Genomic DNA, 24,791 nt, shown 5'->3' on the forward strand with positions numbered 1-24,791 from the left:
TAGTCAGGTCGCTCAGGACAAGCAGACGCCTCTGGCTAAGTTTGGGATCATGAGGCATGGCTTTTAAAGCACAGTCTGGAGTCACTTTTTAGTGATAAGATCAGCATCATTGTTTACAAAACCAAAGGTCTAGATCTGATTGGCCATAACAGAATAAAGGAATGTGCAGGGTTACGTTTGTTTTTACAAATAATAATAATAATAAATAAATAAATCACAAATTGTGGTCACATTAGGTTAGAAATTTAAGTGAAGTTTGTTTCCAAACTAATTTCAAGAGGATCACATGCTTATGATTGACCACGGCTGGTCCTGCATTAGCTATCATATGATTTACCAATCAGACGAATCTGAATGCACATAAATAACCAGAGTTTCTTACCTTAGTCATTTTCGTCTTAAAGAATCCCCTTATCCACCCCTACTCATCCCCCTCTTTCCTAGATTAATCCAGGATAGATTGCGTCACTTCATTGAACAGAAATAATGTACAGTATAGAATATAAAGTCATGGTGCAGTGGAAAAAGAATGAATATTGTATATGACTCCCATGAACTTAGAGGACTGCATCCATACATCTCTGCAGTGACTCAAATTACTTATTAATAAAGTCATCTGGAATGGCAAAAAAAGTGTTCTTGCAAGACAAAGAAAGTTTTCTTGCAGGACTCCCAGAGCTTATCAAGATTGTTTGGAATCATCTTTAATGCCTCCTCCTTCATCTTACCCCAGACATGCTCAATAATGTTCATGTCCGGTGACTGGGCTGGCCAATCCTGGAGGACCTTGACCTTCTTTGATTTCATGAACTTTGATGTGGAGGCTAAAGTATGAGGAATTCTATCCTGCTGAAGAATTGGCCCTCAGACTGTTGATGTTGCTATCCACTCTGCATATCTCTCACACGCCCCATACTGAATGTAACCCCAAACCATGATTTTTCCATCACAAAATTTGACTGATTTCTGTGAGAATCTTTGGTCCATGCGGGTTCCAAAAGGTCTTCTGCTGTATTTGTAATGATTGGGTTGCAGTTTAACAGATGATTTATCGGACAAATCAATTCTCTGCCGTTTTTCCAATTAAGTCAAGTTATTATTTGATGCTCTTACAATTGGATCGATTTTTTACTTTTTGACAGGTAATTTATACGTGAATTTAACAGTTTTATTACAGGGTATTCATTGCATAAACACATGCTTGTAGAGTTGTCAACCCTGAATAATCAAGGAATAGGCTGAACAAATGAATTCAGGGGAGCTCTCGAGACCTATTTTTTATTAATTTAAGCCTTTGTCAGCCTAAAGCTGCGGTCACACTGGACTTTTCTCCCCATAGACTTCCATTCATATGCACGCGAATGCGTAAGACTGGCGGAAACACAAATTCGTGCGTCAAGATTCGCAGTTTGCTGCGTTGCAAAGTTCAAGCTTGGTGAACTCTAACCTACGAAATCAATTTATTTGACTGTGTAAGAACAATCGAAGATCAAAACATGACCTCTCTGGACAGAAATTTTAAAAATGGACCAATCACTCACTTTTAAAATCTCTAATCATCTTGTTTAATCCCGCCCCTTTTCGGAATGCCATTTGACAGAATTTGGCAAGCTTATACTCTAGTTACTAGAGTATAAGCTTGCCAAATTCTGCAAGCTTAAAAATACACAAGTGTGACTGCGGCATAATACAAAAATAAAACAAGTATAATGCAAAAATATTCAACATTGATTATAAGGAAATCAAAACATGATGAGTATACCGTAATTTAAACATAAAAAATATTTGAAATACTTTAAAATGTAGCAGTTATTTACAATAAGGTGGAATAATGTGTTTTTAATGTAGAGTAATAATAAAAAATACATCCCCTTTTTAAGTCAGTAAGCTTCCTGTTTTTAGCAGTGTGGGACACATATACGACTGTCAACAGCTCAAAAAATGTGTTTTGGTGTTTCGTGACCCTTTAAGTGTTTCATCAGTTGGGTATTTCAGCTCTTCTTGTTGTAGATTTCACCAGTAAAACTTTCTTACTGTGCTACAGTTTCATTTATTGTGTCTTGTCAGGATGATTCTCAACAACATAAGAGGTAAGGGTTTATTTTGTTTTCCTGATGTTTTGAAAGTTAAATCTTAGCTCATTGAAATACATTGTCTAACGGAGGAACATTTTATTAAATATATATATTTCATTTTGCTTTGATTTACAATGAACCATTGTTATTTTAGTCAATTACATTTGAAATAAACTGCAACAAATTGTATTAAAAGGGCCATACAGTATTTTAAGATCACTGAAGCACCATTTTTGGGTTCTCAAGACTTTTAGAGAAAAGTTCTTAAAAATATGCATTTTAATAAACTATAAAGATTTTTTTTCCACTATAAAGAACCTGGAATTAAATAATGGCCTGCATGTAGTTTTTTCCATAATGACAGTTTCATTTTCATGTACTTTTATTTAGGAAATGCTGTTTTTCACAGTATATTGCAATTACTCTTTCTCCGTAGCGTTAACTGTGGTGTGCTGGATAATGTGTGTGAGAAGCACTGTGTCTCAGGGTAAGAATACCTTACTTCTGTACATACCCACAAGCAAATGTTTTAAAGTCAGCATATATTATGTACTATCTTTCTCACTAACTTGTATTTATATATTTTAAAGTGTAATTTATTTTCTATAATGATGAAGCTGAATGTTTAGTGCATATTCAGTGTGCATAATCTGTCAAAGTCTTTCTAATATCATGATTAAGAATCCTTTTTATTGTCATTCACTTTAAGAATGTTTTGCAGTTGATTGTTTTAAACATTTTTTGGAAGATTTTTTCAATTATGAAAAGAAAGTAAAAAAAATAACATTTAATTTGTAAACATTATGAATGTTTGTAATGTCACTTGTTAAATGAAAATATTCATTTAATTGTTTTAATGATCTTACCACAAAATTTTGAACAGTATGTTTTGAGCCAGAAATTATTACCTAAAAATGTTCTTTTGCAACATTGTGAAGCCAAATATTCTGGTCAGTCTAATGCATATCCCTGTAACACACAGTAATAGCCAGACAATGCATAATATCGATTAAAATATATATTTACATAAATATATATTTATACAGATACTTAATTTGGCCATTTATATACATTATTTTTGGGAAAATACTTTTTAAAAATATCAAAAGCATTTAAAAGTATATTTACAGTACCTACTTATTTTCTTTAACATGTATATGAAAAAAATTTGTAAGGTTGAAATGAAATTTAATTTTACATAATATACAAATATTAAGATATATGTAGTTTATGCAGTATTTTACAATTTTTTTTAGCCTTAACCGTATGGGTTCCCCTTAGAGAATCATATAAAAAGCAGATATATTTTACTTAATGTTTTTTGTTTTGCTTAGGCATTGCTGAATATTGATTGTAAATTTCATTACTGACATAAATAAGCATCTGCATTTTTTCTGTTCCAGCTCCTACACTGAATTTTCCATACAGTGTGAATCCAAATAAGGTTGCTTTAAACACTCCAGTACAGTTTAGTTGTAACATTCCCAGATATTCTCCGTATCCCATGACTGTGTCTATTGGCAAACTGGAAAACTCCTCACAGACGCCAGAGAGCACAGTATCCTGGTTGACGTCGGAGGTCATACATTCAGGAAGTATGTACTTCACAATTCCTGCAGTCAGTCAATATGAAGGCAAATTAGTGTGCTGGTACAAATCCACCAAGACTTCACTGAAGAAGCCATATTCTGAATTCAGCAACCCTGTTGACTTCATCGTATGTAAGTTTGATGTTGCATATTCTCAACATATTACTTCAGGAAATTTGTTTTTTTATGGCATACAAGTAATTGAATTTTACATAAATCTGTCATATATACAACAAATATATATATTTTTTATTGTAATTTTATTTTGCAACCCAGGCTCATTATAAATATGTGCCCAGGGCTACATTTTTTGAGAATTGTCTTCTTGCAGCTTTTGTTTTCACTCAAGTGGTTCCACTAGAAGGCGCCTCGTACATTTTTGACTCAAATACTCAATTAATCTCAAACATGTTACTGGGGCATAGTTTCTCATCCCTGCCATTTCTCGTAAATCCAAAAGGGGCAGCTGTGGACATTTCGAGAGGGGTCTGGATGCAGACCTGGTGCAGTTTAATGTGAGCTGCATCCAATGCTTTTTAATGCCCTCACCTAACCCCACCCCTAACCCTACCCGTCACAGTGACGTCACTCATTCCATTGAGTGCATTGTGTCTGACATTGCATCGCTGAGTAATGCAATCTCAGCTTGCATCATAAAGGCTGCATGCAGATACTATTGGATATTTCTGGAAGCCTCAATGTCTTACTAAGTTCACACCAGACACGATATGCGGGGATAAATCACGATATTCACGTGTAAATAGACGTGTGAACATTTTGAGCAGGAACATTTTGAGCAGTCAAATCTGCTTCACAACAGATGCGAATTCGCCTAATGGGCGGGGCTTCTGTCTACCAGGTGTTTAGCTTTGTTGCTAAATGTCTAACATGGATTTTATTGAGAGAATAGCTGTGTTTATATGCTTTAGGAAGACTGAAAAACAGTGTCAATTTGTTTGGAGCCTTGCCAGAAGCCATTAGATCCATTCTGAGGTGCACCCAGCTCTGTGAGCTCATAAACTCCTCCAGAAACTATACCTGGATGATGGAACCAGTGCTTCAGACTAAGCTGAGCCCAGTTTGATAACTGTTGCTTGGTGTCGGCAGGAAATTTTTCCCTCAGGACATCAACGACTGGCGCTACATCTTAATCATGGCCTTACTAGAGAAAGGTCCTGATTGGTTAACATGGCGCAAATGTCTGCTGAAATTCAGCTTGTCCAACTTGAACGATTTGCCGCAAGATGTCTATTCAAGTCTTTGCCTTGACTTAATATATAAATCACTCGCTCTTGACGCTTTTTCCACATCTGGTGTGAACGCAGCATTACATACGTTCATGAGTGCAGCCAGTTTGCTAGTCATCATGCATAAAATATCAGCTTGATATCGACTGACTCCCTCTCGAGTTTTCAAAAGCAAACTACAATAGAAAAGCCAACCGTTGAATTACAAATATGTTCATATATGGCCATTAAGGGTTTACTCATACTAGGCTATCCAAACTGTTCCCGGGCACATTTCCTGGTTCGTATGACAAGTGTGAGTGCTCCGAATTGCGAAATTGTTGAAGAGGTGTTCCAGACTGCAGTTCGGTTGGGCTTTGTTGTGGTACACTTGTAGCGTAAATGTAAAGCGCACCTGAGCCCGAAAATGAAGACATAACATCACTTTTAAGTGTCTGTTTCATATGGATTTATTACTCTTCTTACTTTTCAATACACACAAACTGTCATAGTTTATTACAGACACAAACCCCTCACTGCATGACAGCTGCACCTTCAGTGAACCTCCTAATACATGCAGCATGATGGACAATCGCGCCCCAGCACAGTTCAATGCAACTGTGCCTAGTCTGAGTACACCCTAAAATTAAAGCTAATATATTTGAACTCATGTACTTATTTGTATTTGCAATAGTTGTAAAAGAAATGAAATTAAATGAAATTTCAAAATATATGTTGCATAGTTGACATTTTATTCCTAAATGTGAAATCCAAAATTTTACTTGTATGTCATATATGTAATTTGGATATATTGCCATATATCACATTTCTATGAGGGTGTTTCTCTTTCTTTCACCAGCTGCACTCTCTCCTCCTAACATCACTGTGAACCCCGATTTCTTTCTTGAGGGTGGCAATTACACTGTGTCCTGTAATATAACCCCAAACACATTGACAAACTACACAATGAGCCAGTTTTACCGCTATCTCCCCTTCACCCCTGCAAACAACTGGACATTGCTTGGCTCTTCATTTCTCACAGACATCAGTAGTACTTATTCAAGTCAGAAGAATATGTTTGTCCCAGTGGAGTTCGCCTGCTCTACGGAGATGGTGTACAATGGAAAAGTCCTACACTCACCCCTGGCTACTAAACAAGCTATCCCAGGTAAATATATTATTTATTTTACACACATATATGCAGCTATGCAAAAATCAAGATGAATAAATATTTAAAACTTGCAATTTCTCTTAATTTACATTGTGTGTATCCAAAGAGGCAGAGCATTTTCAAGGGTTGTATTATTTTTTTTTCATATCTTTATATTTGTAAATGATAATATTTTATTTAAAACTTTATTGATAAATATTTATCAAAAGTTTAGACAATAAAATAAATGATAATTTTATTGAAAACAGACATCGAAACCATTCTAACATTTTGGCTCTATACACCAACACAATCAATTTGAAATGCAACAAACAAGATGTGCTTTAATTGCAAACAGTCAGCTTTAATTTGAGGGTATTTACATTCAAATCAGGTGAACGCTATAAGAATTTCAACAGTTTTCAAGCGCAGAATTTCAAGCGCACATATGTGCCTCCTACTTGTTCAGGGTCTAAAAGTAATTGGACAATTGGCTTCTAAGCTGTCCCATGACCAGATGTGTGTTATTCCCTCATTATCTCAATTACAATGAGCAGATAAGAGGTCCAGAGTTCATTTCAAGTGTGCTATTTGCATTTGAAATCTGTTACTGTCAACTCTCAAGATGAGATCCAAAGAGTTGTCACTATCAGTCAAGCAAGCCACCATTAGGCTGAAAAAACAAAACAAACCTGTCAGAGAGATAGCAAAAACATTAGGCATGACCAAAACAACTGATTTGAACTTTCTTAAAAAGAAAAAGCACACTGGTGAGCTCAGCAACACCAAAAAACCCAGAAGACCACAGAAACAACTGTGGTGGACAACCAAAGAATTATTACACTGGTGAAGAAAGCACCCTTCACAACAGTTGGCCAGATCAAGAACACTCTCCAGGAGGTAGGTGTATGTGTGTCAAGGTGAACAATCAAGAGAAGACTTCACCAGATTGAATATAGAGGGTTCACCACAAGACGTAAACCATTGGTGAGCCTCAAAAACAGGAAGGCCAGATAAGAGTTCTAAAAAAGCCTTCACAGTGCTGGTCCCAGAGTGATAGGAAGACAAAAGTATGGAGAAGGAAAGGAACTGCTCATGATCCTAGGCACTGAGGCATGGTAGTAGTAGTGACATGGCGTGGGCATGTATGGCTGTCAATGGAACTGGTTGTCATACTGTAAAAGCAACCAGGGTTTTTGAAGGAAAAGAAGTGGAATGTTTTGCAATGGCCAAGTCAATCATCTGACCTGAATCCGATTAAGCATGCATTTCACTTGTTGAAGACAAAACAAAAGAGAAAATGCCCCCGGAACAAGCAGAAACTGAAGACTGTTTCTGTAGAGGCCTGGCAGAGCACCACCAGAGATGAAACTCAGCGTCTGGTGACGTCTAAGCGTTTCAGACTTCAGGTTATAATTGACTGCAACCGATTTGCAACTAAGTACTAAAAAGTGAAAGTTTGATTGTTATTCTGTCTAATTACTTTTGGTCCCTTAACAATTGGGAGACACCTATGAAAACTGTTGTAATTTCTACACCGTTCAACTGATTTGAATGTAAATAGAGTTTAATATCTTGACAAATCTGAGTATAATTTGACATTGTTTATTGATTTGCCAATTATTGATTTGTTGATTTATTTTTTGTGTGATGCATTAGAAAGTCTTCCGGTTCAGCTGTGGGAACAAAGGCGTGGAGAGAGCTGTATGGGATATCTGAATATAAATCTGAAGTTCCAGTGGAGGCCTGTTTGTCAGAAGCCATTGGACACTGAAGCTGTTTCTCAGGCTGCTGCCACCACAGCTTCAGTGGTGTGCAGGGATCTAGGATGTGGGCATATGCTGAATTGGCAAAGGCTTTCAGATAGCACAAGGCTGTTCACGAACACAATTGGGGACATCAAATGCAGCGGGAAAGAAAATAAGATAAAAGATTGTTCATTAAATGTTACAGAATCATGCAAAGAGCAAGGGACTCTCTTTATCGTTTGCTCAGGTGAGACAGACTGAGATTAAGTCTTCAAAATTATAATATAAAGTTATAGTGTTGAAAATGTAAATATGCAAAAAGATGATTTAAAGTGCACATTTGTTCTATTTGGCTAATATACACAACCTGACAAAAGTCTTGTCATTAATCCTAGTTGTAAGAGGAACAAATAATAACTTCTAGTTGGTCATTTGGAAAAGTGGCAGATTTTTCTGATGAATTATCTGTTGAACTGCGTCCCGATCATCATAAATACTGCAGAAGACCTATTGAAACCCACGTAGAGCGAAGATTCTCATAGAAATCAGGTTTAATGAAGGAAAATCATGGTTTGGGGTTACATTCAGTATGGGGGTGTGCAAGAGAACGTTCGAGGTTACTAAAGTAACCCTTCGTTCCCCGAGGAGGGGAACGGAAGCACTATAAGTGGATTTGATTGTAAAATCCACGCATTGGGAGGTTCGGTTCAGAAGCTACTCGTCTGAAAGAGTATTGAACGGGCCAATTAAGAATGAATTGGCAGCGCAAGCCTGCGCAGGTGAGCGGCATAAGCAATCAACTGAGTATATAAGCTCACCTGGCGCCAGCAGACGCTATCCTTTTTAAGCTGAAGAGACTTTCAACAGCTAAGGGACAGTCATTATGGCGACGGAGTATAGTGCTTCCGTTCCCCTCCTCGGGGAACGAAGGGTTACTTTAGTAACCTCGAACGTTCCCCTTCGGGGGGAACTTCAGCACTATAAGTGGATTTGATTGTAAAATCCACGCATTGGGAGCCCATTGAAAGCGCCATAATGACTGCACCTTACCAACACCCCCGATGAGGAGATAGTCAAGCAAGCGTGACGCACCCACATCATGGGGGGCGCGGTCCTCCAACGTGTCCCTGGCCCTAATTTATCCTACTTCAACAGAAGTTTTACGGATTTATATATATTTTTTGGGAAGTCGTGAGCATCTAGATAATTCTAGGAAAATACGACAGTACGTTGGGAAGCGTGCAATCCCGATAGGGAGGACGCTGCGGAGGCCATCCGTTACCCAAGGGGGGATAGATGGCAGAATTTACATATGGACTAGCCCTAAAAAGGGGGAGTACGCATAGCAAAAGAGTGGTTAGCGGGGAGGGAAGACACGGGTCCGCCCAGGGGGGGGGACTTAACCGTGGCTGAATAAGCATATGGGATCGCCTAGTGGGGACCACACATAGCAGGCACCTTTACCCAAAACGCGGGCTGACCAGCGGGCAGACCTACAACGTAGTGGGCCAGCAAGTGACTCCTCCGCTGAGTCAGTGCTGGGGGCCACGGAGGAATCTGCAGGGCTCACCTGACGGGGAACTTTACTGACAGATAAAAAGGCGCACGTATCTCCGTGTTAGGGAAAATGGCGCAGCAAGCGTGTTTCAACACCCTACCGAATTGTTTCCTCAATCACCAAGGGTTACCTAATACCCTTGAGGAAACCGGCTCCACTCGCAGATTGTAAAACCTTGCAAATGTGTTGGGTGTCACCCAGCCCGCAGCTCTACAGATGTCTGTTAGAGGGGCGCCGCGTGCGCGCGCTCGAGAGGATGCTCCGAGTGGAGTGCGCACGCGCTCTCGGGGGACGCGGCTCATCTCGGCTCTGATAGTGAAAGAAAGGCATCCACAATCTAGTGGGAACTTATTTCGGTACGGCACTTCCCTGCTGCCGACCGCTATAACAGACGAAGAGCTGCTCAGATGATCTAAACTCTGAGTGCGGTCCAGATAATACGCAAAACGCGAACTGGACAATAAATAAGGGCTGGGTCTGCCTCCTCCGAGGGCAGCGCTTGCAGGCTCACTACCTCGTATTAAAACGGAGTGGTAGGAACCTTGGGCACATATCGCGGGCGGGGTCTCAGGACGTGAGAGAAGCCAGCCCAATTACAGGCATGAGTCACTGACCGAAAAATGCCTCCGGGTCCCCGACCCTCTAATCGATATCAACGCGACCAGCAGAGCTGTCTTCAGGGACAGAAATATACTGCATGAGAGGGGGCGGGGTGGATTAATTCGCTTAACGCCCCTGAGGAACCGGATGATGAGGTTATGCGTTCCCACGGTGCTGCCAGCCACCGCGTTATGAGAGCGGAGATGGCAGCCACGTAACCTTGAGTGTGGAGGGCGACAGCCTGCTCTCCAACTTCTCTCGGCGTAAAGAAAGCACAACGCTGATCTGGCAAATTACGGGGGTCTTCTCAGCGAGAGACACACCATTCAGTGAATAGACTTCACGTCAGGGCATAGGCGCGCTCGGAGAGGGGGCTCTAGCCCGAGTGACGGTATTAGCCACCGCAATCGGAGGTTACCTAAGTCTTCCTCGCGTCTAAAAATCTCCAAAGATCGGCGAGGGTGCCAGGTGGTGCCCTGTCCCTGAGAGAGTAGGTGCTCTCTCGAAGGGACTGCCAGGGGAGGGCTATCGCGAGGGAGAGCTCTGACATCCAGGTCCGGTTGAGCCAGAGGGGCGCAGCCAGCAACCTGTTCCTCGTCCTCCCTGACCATGCACAGTAACTGCGCGAGCAGGCTCACTGGGGGAAACGCGTATTGCGCGTGCCCCGAGGCCAGCTGTAAGCCAGTGCATCCGTGCCGAGAGCACTCGGTCAGGGAAAGAACAACTGGCAATGAGCGATCTCGGGGGAAGCAACAGATCGATCTGGGCTTCCCCGAATCGCGCCCATATCAGCTGAACAGACTCGGGGTGGAGTCTCCATTCTCCAGGACGCAAGGCTGCCGTGAGAGCGCATCGGCTGCACGGTTGAGCTTGCCTGAATATGAATGGCGTGCAGCGATTTCAGCCGCGGATGACTCCAGAGGAGCAGACGGCGGGCGAGCTGAGACATGCGGCGAGAGCGCATACCCCCTATACGGCTGATATACGCCACCGCCGCCGTACTGTCCGTCCTGACCAGCACGTGTTGCCGCTCCAACACCGGAAAAAAACGGTGGAGAGCGAGGAACACAGCCAACAGCTCCAGGCGATATGCCAATGCAACTGGTTACCTTTCCACAGGTCCGCAGCCGCATGCTCGCAACGCACAGCCCCCCAGCCCGTGTTGGAAGCGTCTGCTGAAACGACAACAAGACTGGACGCCTGTTCTAGAGACACCCAGGCCTGTAGGAACGAGGGGTCGCTCCAAGGGCTGAGGGCGCGGCGACACAGCGCAGTAACAGAGACTCGGTGTGCGCGCGCGTGCCATGCGCGTCTGGGGACTCGATCGTGAAGCCAGTGCTGAAGTGGTCTCATATAGAATAATCCGAGCGGCATGAAGCGGCTGCGGATGCCATATGCCCCAGGAGCCTCTGAAATAGTTTCAGTGGGACCACTATTTTACTGTCGAGCTCTCTCAGACAGTACAGCATCAGCTGAGCGCGCTCTCCGGAGAGGCGCGCTGCCATAATGACCGAGTCCAGCTCCAGCCCGAGAGAAGAGATCCTCTGCACGGGGGCGAGTTTGCTCTTTTCTCGGTTGACCTGAAACCCCCACAGGTGGAAGTGCCAGAGCACTTTGTCTCTGTGCATAATCAACTCTGTGCATAATTAAAAAGAGAGGGCAATTCAGCCAGTCGTAAAGAAATTGAGTATGCAGATGCCCGCGAGCCGAAGGGGCGCTGAGGCACCCTCCGCGGGCTTGGTGAGGACCCGCGGAGACAGAGAGAGCCCGAAGGGGAGGGCTTTGTATTGCCAAGCTCGACCTTCAAACGCAAACCGCAGAAACTGTCGGTGGCGAGGAAGAGTGGAGACATGGAAATACGCGTCCATCAGGTCTAATGCTGCAGACCAACCCAGAGGACGAACGCATTGGAGAATGCGCTTCTGCGTGAGCATTCTGAACGGCAGCTTGTGCAGGCAGCGGTTTAAAACGCGCAGATCTAGGATTGGCCGTGACCCACCGCTCTTTTTGGGCACGATGAAGCGTGGGCTGTAAAACCCGCTCTCCATCTCGGCTGGAGGGAGCGGCTCGATTGCATCCTTCGCCAGGAGGACAGCAATCTCCTCTCGCAAGACAGGGGCGGACAGGGGGTTGACCCTGGTGAATACACACCCGTGACTTGGGGGGCCGTTTCGCGAACTGAATCGCATAGCCGAGTCTGATTGTGCGTATGAGCCACCGCGAAGAGCTGGCCCGCGCTAACCAGGCAGGCAGAGCTCTCGCTAATGGACTCATCGCTACAATTGCTGACGTACCAGCAGTGGGGCAGCGCGGAGTGGGTGTGCTGATCCGGGAAGCTCGCGGGTCCCACGGAAAAGCTGGAGGTGAGATATTTGCTCTCACTCCAAACCCGAGCTCCGGAGGGGAGGCTCGAGGGGTGGGAGAAAGGAGACCGTCCTCCCAGCGCTCGTGAGCCACTGGCGAAACGCACCGAATCTGCAAGCTAGAAAGCATAGCGTCCCAGACTGGCAGATTTCGGGCTGTCACATCTGGGGAAGTGAAAAGTGCCCTTTCATAATGTTTTCATGGCAGTAAAAAGTGCCGTTGGAAATGGGGCCCCGCCCTCCAGCGGGGAAAGAGCAAGTTCCCTCTTCTCCAGATGGCCTGTCCCAGGGGCGCTTCGCGGTCCATTGCCGGACTTAGCGGCGTTCTGGGCAGGGGGGCTGCCTGCTTCCGAGGTGCCCGACGCGCTCGCTTCGCCTGAGGCGTGTGCGGGGGCGGAGCAGCTCTCGTAGGCGGGCGCCTTCGGCGAGGAGCAGGTATGAATGGCACGGCGGGCGGAGCGGGCTACGGACCGCCGATAAGACATCACCCACCAACTGCTCTCTCACCGCCTTGAATTCCTGGGTGAATTCACAGACAGTGTCGCCGAACCTGGCTGGGGATATGGGGAAGTCAAGAAAGCGGACTTTGTCGACTTTGCGCATATCAGCCAGGGGTGGCGCTCCTGGACCACTAATGTGGACATCGTCCTCCCCAACGCACATGCAGCGGACTCAGTAGTCCGAAGAGCTAAGTCGGCGGCGGTGCGAAGCTCGTAAGTCTGGGTTGGACCCACCCTCGTGCAGCTCGGCCAGCGCCTGCGCTTGGTAGCGCTGGTAGGTGGCTATCGCATGCAAGGCGGAAGCAGCCTGGCCCGCAGCTATGTAAGCTCTAGCTCCGAGGGAGGTAGATAACTTACAGGCTTTGGATGGGAGATGAGGCGAACCCGCCAAGAAGAGGCGCCGCGCGGATTTACCGCCATCGCGCACTCAACCTGAGGAATCGCCACATACCCCCTGGCTGTTTCACCGTCAAGAGTGGTTAGGGTGGAGGAACACGCAGCACGAGCAGAAAAAAGTGCTTTACAAGACCGCGTGAGCCTACTGTGCACCTCCGGGAAGAAGGGAACGCCCCTCTAGTCGGTCCGGCCGCGGAGCTGGGGGATAAACCATCTCCAACCCACGGCCGAAGCAGCCCGGGAAAGCACGGCTAACATGTCCGTTTCAGGATCCGTAGTGACAGCGCTCACCAGCCCGAAGGGGGCGAGCGGGTCTGGATCATCGGACAATGAAAGCCCACCCTCCGATGCCGCGGTGGACATCTGGTCTCCGGTGTCATCGGGCGTAAGGGCTACCATCTGTTAGACGGATCGCTTCCCCCGCCCGAAGCTTGGATGGAGCGCTTAGAGGAGCGGGAGGTCCGCGGGCCCGTGGGCGACGGATTATCTCTCGCTGAAACCCTCAGATCTGCCCGAGTGCCCGCTGCAGAGCAGGGGACAATTGGGGTGGTTCGCCCTTTTGCAAAGGCTAACCGCGATCTTGCGCAACAGTCATGGCATCGCAATGACGACATGAACTGCCCGCGAGCAGCGCATTAACATGCTGGACCCCCAGACATGTAACACAGTGCCCGCGCCCATCATCCGAGGACAGGAAACCACCGCATCCAGAAACGCACAGTCGGAGCGCCGTCCTGATAAGGACGTGCTGCACGACTGTGTTGCTCTTTCTGTGAAGTTTGCAATTTTATACGCACCGCTCTGGAGGACCGGACCCAAAGAACGCCAGGCAAGGGAGAAACCCAGCTCGACCGTCTGCCACTGCGTGTACACACTCTGGACCGGGAGAATGCTCTCGTTCGCTCAGAATCGCTGGTCACAGCAGGAGGAACCCTCATCGACTCGATCAGAAAGTCTCTGAAGCGAAAAGGATAGCGTCTGCTGGCGCCAGGTGAGCTTATATACTCAGTTGATTGCTTATGCCGCTCACCTGCGCAGGCTTGCGCTGCCAATTCATTCTTAATTGGCCCGTTCAATACTCTTTCAGACGAGTAGCTTCTGAACCGAACCTCCCAATGCGTGGATTTTACAATCAAATCCACTTATAGTGCTGAAGTTCCCCCCGAAGGGGAACTGCAGAATGGATGGCAACATCATCAGCCTGAGGTATCAAGACTTTTGTGCTGGAGGAGGCATTGAAAATGAATCCAAAGAATCTTGATGAACTCAGGGAGTCCTGCAAGAACGCTTTCTTTGCCATTCCAGATGACTTTATTAATAAGTTATTTGAGTCATTGCAGAGATGTATGGATGCAGTCCTCCAAGCTCATGAGAGTCATACACAATATTAAATCTTTTTTCACTGCACTATGACTTTATATCATATACTGTACATTATTTCTGTTAGGTGACAAGACTTTTATCTAAGCGAAGTCAGACCTTACTGTCCTAATTAAATACTTAATTCATAATGATGCATGATCATATTTTATTTTGGCAAAATAAGAGTAATCTAGAGGACTTTGCCTTTCATATAAGCCACTTCTTATACCAAATGATCAACTAGAAGTCAGGTTGTTATTTGTTGTTCCTAAAACTCAGATAGGCGACAAGACTTTTGTCAGGTAGTGTATGGAACAATATATTACTATAGCGACAAATAGAATTCACAAATATTTAAAGTCAAAAATTCAACTCAAGAAGCCATTAATGGCAAATTTTTCACTTGTATTTACAATAATTTTTTCTGAAAATGAATTTGAGATATTAAAGCCAAATAATAATAATAATAATATGGTCTTAATAGTCTGAAGTCTTTCTTCATGATTTTTATCTTTAAATAATTGTCTTCTCTGAATTGTCCACTTTTCTGCCAGATGCAATGCCCCGTCCAAAACTGTCTGTGTTTTTGCATGGTCCTGTCTCCAAACTGTATGTCACAGATAAACAAGATGTGGAACTCGTCTGCTTTATCAACTCTACTCTTTTAAAAACACAAGACTATGTAAGTCACCTAAAACCATTAAAACTAATTGTTCTGTAATTACATTAAAATAATAACAGCCTTTCCTTCCTGTTTAGGGGTACTACATATTTAGAAAGAATGGTCAAGTCTTTAGGGAAATCTACACCCAACCTCAATACTTGAAGTCTGTCACACTTTCTGCCCCAGTAGAAGGAGAGTATGAATGTGCATTCCAGCTTGATTCGTCAAAAATCAAACAAGTGTCTCAACCCAGCAATAATGTCTTCATTTACAGTGAGTGCCTACAAATAGATAAATTGTTATGCATTACACATTACTCTAATCACTGTTTCAGCACATTTTAACATCTTCTTACAATTTTTGGTTGTAAAAATGATCATTTATCATTCCCATTAAGTTATACAACATTAATTTTGAATGTTCTTAGAAAGTTCTAAACTTTAAGTATTTTCTAGATCGTAAGTCTCAAACTCAATTCCTGGAGGGCCGCAGCACTGCACAGTTTTGCTCCAACCTTATCAAACACAGCTGATCCAAATAATCAAGAAGTTCCAAAGAATCACAAACACCGTTATTAGTTGGATCAGCTATGTTTGATCAGGGCTGGAGCAAAACTGTGCAGAGCTGCGGCCCTCCAGGAGTTGAGTTTGAGACCTATGATTGTTAATCTATTGTTTTTTTTTAAATGCATAAAAGGAGCTAGAATACACCTGAAATTAAATTAGCATCTATTAGTATTTATGCACAATGTTGACGGTTTTAAGGATATTTGGAGTTTTAAGGGAAAGATATCTAATGTTACTGGGCAATGCTTTTCTTTTCCAGATTTTTTTTTTAAAATAACTTGTTTTTCAATCATGTAATTATTTTTTTGTGTCTATATAGGCCTACTGATTCTGTATTTATTGTATTTTTAAAAGGCAAAATAATTTGGCTCAGTGGTAAGCACTGTCGCCTCACAACAAGAAGGTCGCTGGTTCAAGTCCCATATGGGTCTGTTGGCATTTCTGTGTGGAGTTTGCATGTTCTCCCCAGTTTCCCCCACAGTTCAAAGACATGCGGTATAGGTGAATTGAATAAACAAAATTGGCTGTTGTGTTTGAGTGTGTGTATGGATGTTTCCCCGCACTGGGTTGCAGCTGGAAAAGTGTCCGCTGTGTATAATATCTGCTGGATAAGTTGGATTCTACTGTGGCGACCTCTGATGGATAAAGGATTAAGCCGAAGGAAAATGAACGAATGAATGTTTTCATATTGTTTCAGTTTCTGTTGTATTTATGTGCTTGGAACGTTATTTAAATGATTATTCAAACATACCATCCTCATTGTATTGATATTTAGAACGTTAGAACAATAACATGATTCATTTAAAACAAAGCCAACTGCTTTCCACAGCAGATAGGCCAAAAGTAAATGTCAAAGACCGTTTTTCTATCAACGTTACTAATGCTCAAAAAATATTATAACGTTACGTGTTTACATTTACTCACCTTGTAATGAACGTTAAGGAATGTTCTGAGAACATTTACTTTTAGCTGGGAAGTCGTTGCCTCTTTTTTTCAGTGTCTAATTCAGAATTTTGAACACTAGAAGATGTCAAACACCAGAGGGCAGTGCTTAGTTGCTTTTAAGCCTTGTAAATGAAGCTAGCACACATTAGTGCACAATTTGTCTCAAATGATGAATAGTACTTTGAGTAAATACCTAAGTCATATTAGTATCTGTTTTACTTTATATGTATCAGGTAGTAGGCTATATATTAAGGTCTGATCACATGACTAGACAATTTCATTCCATTTACCCTTGTAAATCAATAGACAGTAGCTTCTGGAGACTGAAAGCTTCTTCGGTTTAATAATTTAACTTTAAATGTGCACCATAATTTCATCCTGGCCATTTTTAATATATACTGTATATAGCATCTTATCATATATTATTTTATTACAATGCATTGCTGAAGTTCACGCTATTTGTCTTTTGCAGTATACAATCCACCGGCTACAATGCCGATTGTTGCTGGTGTTCTCACAACTTTAATCGGGACAGCAATTCTGGTGTACATTTGTGTATGCAGAACTGCAAAAGAAGAGGTACCAGCACATCCCCAGGACCCAGAGACAGCACAGATCAGTACTGAAAATTCACAAAACAATGCAGACTACTTACCACAGCAAATGTAGGACAAAACAAATTAATTATGATAAAAATATGTTTACTCTCTTGACCATGAAATATGATACTTGAATAATGGTAAAATAATGTTAAGAGATTTGTATTTTGCTAAAGTTTACCTGGAAAGATTCATTTGAAGATAATAATTATGTGGGTGTGGACACACTTGATATGTTCAGTTCAGATAATTCTAACTATGTAGTGATTGCTCTGCTAGTGTTTTTCAACCACTGAAAAGGATCATGGTTTGATTTAAAAGTAAAGTAAAATATAAATGAGGTATGCAAGCTTGGGAAAGGCAAGATAAAAAAAAAATAACCGATTTTTAAAAGTTTAGTGTTTTCTGTTTTGCATTTTTAGTGTTGCTATTAAATGGCAGAGTGAAGCAAACCAGGAACTGAATTTTTTTATTTTTTTCCCTGCATGGTTCAAACAAACCAGGAAGACCAAACTACAATTATATGAACAGATTTTTTTTTTTTTTGTAAAATGGTAACACTTTACACTAAGGTTGTATCAGTTAACGTTATCTAATACTAGCGTTTAACGTGGACAAGCAATGGACAGTGCATTTTGGACCAGGTCCAGTATAACAGTATTGTATATGATTGTATTACTGTGTTAAAAGTTAATGGAAATATAATTGTTCATTGTTAGTTTTTGTTAACTCACACTGCATTACCAAACACAACTTTGAATTTTAATAATGCATTAATAATTGTGAAACAATTAATTAAATAATATATGCTGTACAAATGCTGTTTATTGCTAGTTAGTGTTGGTAAAAACTTCAACTAATGACAGATTATTGACAGATAAAGTGTGACTAATTATTATTTTTAAAAATTTACCTTAAATTCACAGTAAATTACTGTATAATAATTGCATTACTTTCACTGACATAGTTCACAGTAATTTATTGTGATTTTGTTTCAGTAAATTACAGCCAGATAGTAAAACTTTAAAGTAGATAGTAAAATCCATTACTGTGATTTCCCATTATTATCTTGTAGAATTAACTATATTTTACTGTAAATCAGTAAAACATTGTAACCTTGTTTGGTTTTAAAACACTGTAACATTGTTTGGTTTTATGAATCAGTTACTTTTGTTGCAGTCTATTACATTTTTGGTTAAGCACAAAGTTATATTCATTAAAAACTATTTTATATTTCCATGTCAACCATATAAAATTAAATAAAGATGCAGTGCACCCAAAAGTGAAAATTTACAATGACATTCATGTATGATTTTCTTCACTGAGAAAATTTGTCAAAGATGATTCCTCGGATTTACTACATTTTAAGTTAAATGGTTGTAAACAATTGATTTGGGCTGAATTTAAACAAAAAACAATTAAGTTGAACATTATTAAATATAATTTGTTGGTTTAAATTCAACACAAATAAATTATTTGCAAAAATTTTGCAGAGATCTTTTTTTTCAGTGTATTAAATTATTTTTGAAAATGAAACCAAATAGTTTTTGGGTCTGCAATTACTGTTATTTCTAAATATCAAAGAAGTGCCAATACTAGCATAAAAGTACATTTGTATTAATGTCTATGTATAATGAAATAAAAAGAGTATGAACTTCTATAATTAACATGCAAAAGATATAGCCCTTTTAACAGTAATTTGCTAATTTGTAATCATGCTAATTTGATTAATTTTACAATAAAGTTCTGAAGACACCACGTTACGGTGAATTTTTACAGTTAAATCTTGTACAGTGATACTAATGTAATTTACTGTAAAAATAATTACAGTAACCTTGTGAAAAGAAGGATTTTTTACAGTATGGCCTCAGTTGTCTCATGAGGAAGATTTTAAGTTAATACAATTTTTAATTACTCTTAAAGTTCATTCCTCAAATGTATTTTCATCAGATGTTCAGTTTACAGATTATTAAAATACTTTTTTTCTTTTACTAAAAGGTACTTTGGCTTCACTGTAAAATTGTGTGAGAAATATATTCAAAAATAAGTGTAGTAAGAGAATTTGAAAAAAGGCAAATTGTGCTTTACAAGTTGTTCAACATGGTTGGAAAGATTTCTATAAATGAGAGGGATGACACAGCCAAGTATCAATATATGGTGAACATAAAGTTCATCTAATTTGATTTACTTTTTAAGTGTTATAATTGTTTTTTGTAAAATTGTATTAAAATATTTTTGTCTATCTAGACTTTTAAAATTTTAGAGTCATGTGTATTTTTTTATGCTGACCATTTTTTTGTAAATACATTTCAAGTTAAAGCAATGAAAGACAAAGCAAGGCAAAACTTGTGGTCTCAGATTTATTGTATTCAAATTTCAAGTTGGTGTCTCGTCAATCAATACCAAATAAATCTGGTTCAACATTGTTTCAGTTTTCTTGCATTTTCCATTTATAACCGGGGATGTAAAATATGCTCTGGAAGCCAGTTGAATACAGGGGAATGTGTAAGGCAGTACAGTCACCACTTCCAACACGGAAAGTACACAAGGTTAAGGAGGGATGGTCCACATAAATCCCATTGTGCCTGTTTTTTGCTGTAACAGATCTCCCTTGAATGTGAGGTAACTGGACATTAGTAGCCCACAAGCAATTGTCATCAGTTATTGGCTGACTGCCATATACATTTTATAGAAAATAGGTAAACCAACTCTGACAGCCATAGCAAAATGACAAAAGTCAGATTAGTCAGCAAAACTACAGCAGGGAGCTTGTAACAGCACAAAACATTCAAACAAGACATTCGGGAACTTGTATAGCACACCCCTGATCCAGTGAAACCATAGTACTACGTAGGTTACAGTGGTTTCTATGTGTCTCACTTTCCCTGTATATATCAGTGCAGAAATAAGACTATTCAGTGGCTTGGAGCACGATTCTTCCTGGTATCGTTTTAGTGTAGTTGGGTTGATGATTTAAAATGGCAGTGACACCACCAGACAGGAGATGCATGATACGGGTAACTACCATCAACACACAGAACAATCTAAAACTTATTTCGTGTTTAAAAAATCATCGTCCACATCTCCTCATTAACAGGGGACAGCTGTCTGGCTAAAATATAGCACCATAGATGGTTTGAGTCGTAAGAAGGTTCAGAAGGGATCTAGTTGCAGGTAAGGAAGGTTGGAAACTGTGTCGGCTGGGGGTTTGGACGGGCTTCTCCTTAATAGCGTTTACTGCTGACGGTGGTGACACTGGTTTTGCTGATGGAGCCTCCACCATACCCTGATCCAGAACCGAATCCTGATCCACTACCGTATCCTGACCCACCACTGCTGAAGCCACCGCTGTAGCCGAAACCAGAGCCGCTACCACCATAACCTGCAACAAGAAATAATAACAAATCAGACACTTATCTAACACGAGCTGAGATTACGAGATTTCGAGACAGAGATTGATTTATCTGAATATTTACCAGAGGAAACACCTCCGGAGGTCTGCTGAACATGAATGGTAGCTTGAGCTCCACCGCTGGACAGTCTGAATAAAGTAGACAATAGATTTGCTTAGTCATGGTTTTCAGCACCATGTTTTTTATGACAGTAAGTGAAGTGTTCAAGACTTCCTACCTGCTCTCCTCTCCTTCCAACAGTTTCCTGTAGGTGGCGATCTCAATGTCCAGAGCCAATTTGACGTTCATGAGCTCCTGGTACTCGCGGACCTGGCGGGCCATGTCTTGCTTGGCCCTCTGGAGAGCTTCCTCCAGCTCCCTGATGCGGAGCTTGGCATCCTTCACTGCCAGCTCTCCACGCTCCTCAGCCTCAGCAATCTGAGCCTCCAAGTTGGCACGCTAAACAGCAATATTGATTGAAGTCAGGGTCTTTCATGAATAGTGCAAACTATTTGTGTATTTACACTTGCTCCACTCTACCTGTGCCTTGACAGCATCGATCTCGTTCTGCAGGCGGGCGATCATGCGGTTGAGTTCAGCAATCTCAGCCTTTGTTGAGCGGAGGTCATCACCATACTGACCAGCGGTGCTCTGCATCTCCTCAAACTGGAAATAATGCCACAAATAAGCACTTGCATGGACAGATGAGGTGGGATCAAAGAGTTGAAGCTTTTAGAGTTTGACCCACCTTCTGTTTGTACCAGCTCTCTGCCTCGGCACGGCTGCGGTTGGCGATGTCTTCATACTGAGCACGAACTTCAGCCACGATGGAGTCCATATCCAGGTTTCTGCTGTTGTCCATTTCTACAACAACTGATGTGTCCTTGATCTGAGACTGGAGCTCCCGGAGTTCCTGCAAATGAAAGCCAATTAATTATCCTCCCTTACAAAGAAGCAGAACTCTTCGTGTGCCAAAATACAACAGAGTTTAACTTACAGCCTCATAGACTGCCCTGAGGAAGTTGATCTCATCCTGAAGAGCATCAACCTTGGCTTCAAGCTCAACCTTGTTCATGTAGGCTGCATCAACATCCTGAAAAAAACGAGAGGACATTAATACCTTATTGCTAATAAAATGAAGTGCAAAAAAGGATACCAGAACAGAAACAGGCAAGCAATCATTACCTTCTTGAGAAGGACAAACTCATTCTCTACGGAAGCACGCTTGTTGATCTCATCCTCGTACCTGTTAAGAGATAAGACAAAGCAAGTGAGTCAATGTTGTTTATTGGTCAAATTATTCAACTACATGAATACAGCTTCACTCACTTGTTCTTGAAGTCCTCAACCAGGCCTTGCATGTTCTTCAGCTCTCCCTCCAGCTTCATCTTCTCATTTCCCAGTCCATCGAGCTGTCTGCGCAGGTTAGAGATGTATGCCTCAAACATGGCATCGATGTTGGAACGTGTGGTTGTCTGTTCTTGGAGAAGACTCCATTTGGTCTCCAGCATCTTGTTCTGCTGTTCCAGGAAGCGCACCTGAGGGGAGGAAAATCAATTACATTTGTGGTTTTTGTTTTTTAAGCACCTTAGGGATTAAAGTGTGAAGCATTCTTAAAAAAAATATGAATTAATAAAGATGGCTTTGTTTGGCTTGTATGACTCATTTGTATCCCTGACTCTTTTAGTCTCTTTGTATATGCTCTCGGGAAGCATTGTTTAGAGCAATACAAATGGCTATGAGTCATTTCAGGAGGCATTTTTCTGCAGGGTGGAGTGAGGGACAGGGGAGGGGAAGGTGAAAGTGGACTGACTGGGTGTGGCAGTGCTGCACACAAGCTACAAGACTGGGAAAAATGTCCACTAATGGCCTCACCCGAAACCTGCATTACTTTACAGATAAAACAGTGGAGCAACATCAGAGAATTTAGACATACCTGCCACACCCTAAGGCAGGTTTTGTGTGTGGACCTTGGAAATCATCCATACTTGGCACCTGTCTATCTAGTGATCTACTTAATTGGAGGCAGTTGTACCTTTTCTCTTGAAATCTGCAGCAAGAGTGTACCCCTTAAAGTAACAAAGATATCCATTTCCATCTTATATTCAGCCTCAGCATTTTTATTGGCATAGTCTTTGACCAGCAACTTGCTAGCAAAGTTATAAAGCAGAGTAAAAGTTGGTAACGTCTATGGTCCAGATGACTCATCCTGGTCACACACAGCTTACTGCAAATTCTTCTACAGGCTCTAAAAAATAAAGGTGTGTGTGTATGCAGACTGCATGCCCTTCAGGGTGTGTCTTCTGTCCACATTTGCTCAGAAAGTTGTGAAGTGTTTGTTTGCAGCCAAATATAGGTGTATCAAAGACAAGCTTTTTTTTTTCCTTAATCGCATCAGAGAGACTATTTAAATCTCATAACCTGTACAAATGTTAGTGGGGTAATAAAGTCTTGACTTTGGACTATGCACACACAATAGTTTCTTGTAGCACTCTCTAATGTACTTGTGTATCTATGACTAACATGGTTGCTAGGTTATTACCTAAACTCCACCCATATTTGGATAACTTGTCATGGGTTTTTGAGGACTTTTTTTCCAAGGCTAAAGCCATGAAAGGGAGGTCCAGTGCAAATGGTTTAACATCTGTTGAATTTACGTCAGCTGATTAGCTATTCACTGTTGATATACTAGTATTACGTTGACATGAAACTAAATTTGGCCTAAGAAAAAGCCCAGCTTGTAGATGTGCTTACAGAATGCTGTTATAAAAAGGTAATCACTCTTACACTCATTTTTTACAGCTGCAAGCTATTATGGTGTGTTGTAATACTTAAGGCATCCAGAGTTAAGAGTTACTTGTTCAAAGGTCACACTTAGTAATAAAATGAGTTCTGCATTCGAATGTTCTACACTCACTGTGCTCCACAATATCATTCCAGAAATTTGCATAAAATTAAAAATAAAAAAGAGACACAAAATGCATGAATACTTACTTTGTCGATGAAGGAAGCGAAGCGGTTGTTGAGGGTCTTAATTTGCTCTTTCTCCTGAGTGCGGACAGCCTGAATTGTGGGGTCAATTTCCAGGTTGAGGGGGGCCAACAGGCTCTGGTTGACAGTTACAGCTGTGATAGGAGCCGCAACGAAGCCCATGCCTCCACCAAGACCTCCACCAAGACCACTTCCATAGCCTCCACCCATGCTGCTGCTGCTGAAGCTGTAGCTGCCACCGGCACCGAAGCCTGGGCTGGCACCCACACCAGATCTCCTGACACTGGTCACTGAGCTCATCCTGGTAGAGCCGGCAGGTACTGCATAGGCTGACTGGCTGGTGTAGCCCTTCCTGATGGAGCCACCGCTGGAGTAGGTGATAGACCTGGTTGACATGATGCCTGTGTCTTTGAGTTGCTGAGAAGGAGGTACGAGAGTGCTCTCTGAGAGAGGAGTGAGTGGAGGAGGTTGCTCACAAAGGAGAGTCAAAGTCCCTCTGCGTGTCTCTCAGCAGCTGGCTGACCAATTTTATACACACTCTTGAGGGGGTGGAGCTGACTGCTCTCACACACACACTTGCACACATACGCACTCTCACACACACCCTACCTGTTAGACAGGTACAGAGAGAAAGTGGTAAGATAAATGGTGTCACACCCAGCCTGGGGCTTTGCCCCAGGTGGAATGAGAAAATGCAAGGAGAGGCTTGAGACTTGAGGACAGGCATTCCAGTAGAAACTCTGAAAAAGACAGTGTAGCTCTCACCATCTGCAAGCGGGTGTGTTTCTGCCTCAGTATCTGGTTGGCTGGACAGCCGTAGAGAGCATGTTAACCTCTGCTCTTTTTATCTGGGTGGGGCGCGCAGCAACTCTTACATTAATGAAAGGCTTTTTTCCATCCACTTTTGCCAGCGTTTGGATCTGGCAGGGCATTTTTCCCCCTGAGCTGAACAGTTGCATTGTTGAGATTTACAAGGGAACAGGGAACAGAGTTTCCTTCTGTATTGATATTGGAAAATGTGCACACACACAATTCTGCACAGTAATGCTAGCGGCTAACAAAGCTAA

General features: G+C 42.0%; 2 protein-coding genes across 4 annotated transcripts; one reads left to right on the forward strand and one right to left on the reverse strand.

The window, feature by feature from the left end:
• The first annotated feature begins 1,881 nt into the window (after window positions 1–1,881).
• Window positions 1,882–19,767, forward strand: si:dkey-195m11.11. Of its 3 annotated transcripts, none has more exons than XM_087257668.1 (8): window positions 1,882–2,090; window positions 2,512–2,562; window positions 3,479–3,796; window positions 5,750–6,058; window positions 7,700–8,035; window positions 15,122–15,249; window positions 15,327–15,504; window positions 17,215–19,767. In XM_087257668.1, exons 1-8 carry the CDS (start codon window positions 2,069–2,071, stop codon window positions 17,409–17,411), a joined length of 1,539 nt encoding a protein of 512 aa, XP_087113794.1. In that variant the 5' UTR covers window positions 1,882–2,068; the 3' UTR covers window positions 17,412–19,767. The 3 variants fall into 3 exon arrangements, with proteins under 3 accessions (XP_087113794.1, XP_087113795.1, XP_087113796.1); XM_087257669.1 differs by having other exon boundaries at window positions 1,904–2,090; window positions 17,306–19,767; XM_087257670.1 differs by having other exon boundaries at window positions 1,904–2,090; window positions 15,188–15,249.
• Window positions 19,688–24,228, reverse strand: krt4 (keratin 4). Its single transcript, NM_131509.2, has 9 exons — window positions 23,728–24,228; window positions 22,063–22,271; window positions 21,919–21,979; window positions 21,731–21,826; window positions 21,482–21,646; window positions 21,274–21,399; window positions 20,972–21,192; window positions 20,818–20,882; window positions 19,688–20,723 (listed from the first exon to the last, which is right to left on the reverse strand). Exons 1-9 carry the CDS (start codon window positions 24,118–24,120, stop codon window positions 20,566–20,568), a joined length of 1,494 nt encoding a protein of 497 aa, NP_571584.2. The 5' UTR covers window positions 24,121–24,228; the 3' UTR covers window positions 19,688–20,565.
• Between the last annotated feature and the right edge of the window lie 563 nt (window positions 24,229–24,791).

This window comes from Danio rerio, chromosome 6, assembly GCF_052040795.2.
Source record: "Danio rerio strain M-AB ecotype USA chromosome 6, GRCz13ab, whole genome shotgun sequence".
NCBI lineage: Eukaryota > Metazoa > Chordata > Actinopteri > Cypriniformes > Danionidae > Danio > Danio rerio.

Excerpts from the sequence above, each read along its gene's own strand:
- krt4 (NM_131509.2), bottom strand. The coding sequence starts at position 24,120 with ATGTCAACCAGGTCTATCACCTACTCCAGCGGTGGCTCCATCAGGAAG. Across the intron at positions 21,193-21,273 it reads TCGATGCTGTCAAGGCACAG|CGTGCCAACTTGGAGGCTCA; the intron begins GTAGAGTGGAGC and ends ATTGCTGTTTAG. Across the intron at positions 20,883-20,971 it reads TTGGAAGGAGAGGAGAGCAG|ACTGTCCAGCGGTGGAGCTC; the intron begins GTAGGAAGTCTT and ends TACTTTATTCAG.
- si:dkey-195m11.11 (XM_087257668.1), top strand. The coding sequence starts at position 2,069 with ATGATTCTCAACAACATAAGAG. Across the intron at positions 2,091-2,511 it reads GATTCTCAACAACATAAGAG|CGTTAACTGTGGTGTGCTGG; the intron begins GTAAGGGTTTAT and ends CTTTCTCCGTAG. Across the intron at positions 3,797-5,749 it reads CCCTGTTGACTTCATCGTAT|CTGCACTCTCTCCTCCTAAC; the intron begins GTAAGTTTGATG and ends TTCTTTCACCAG.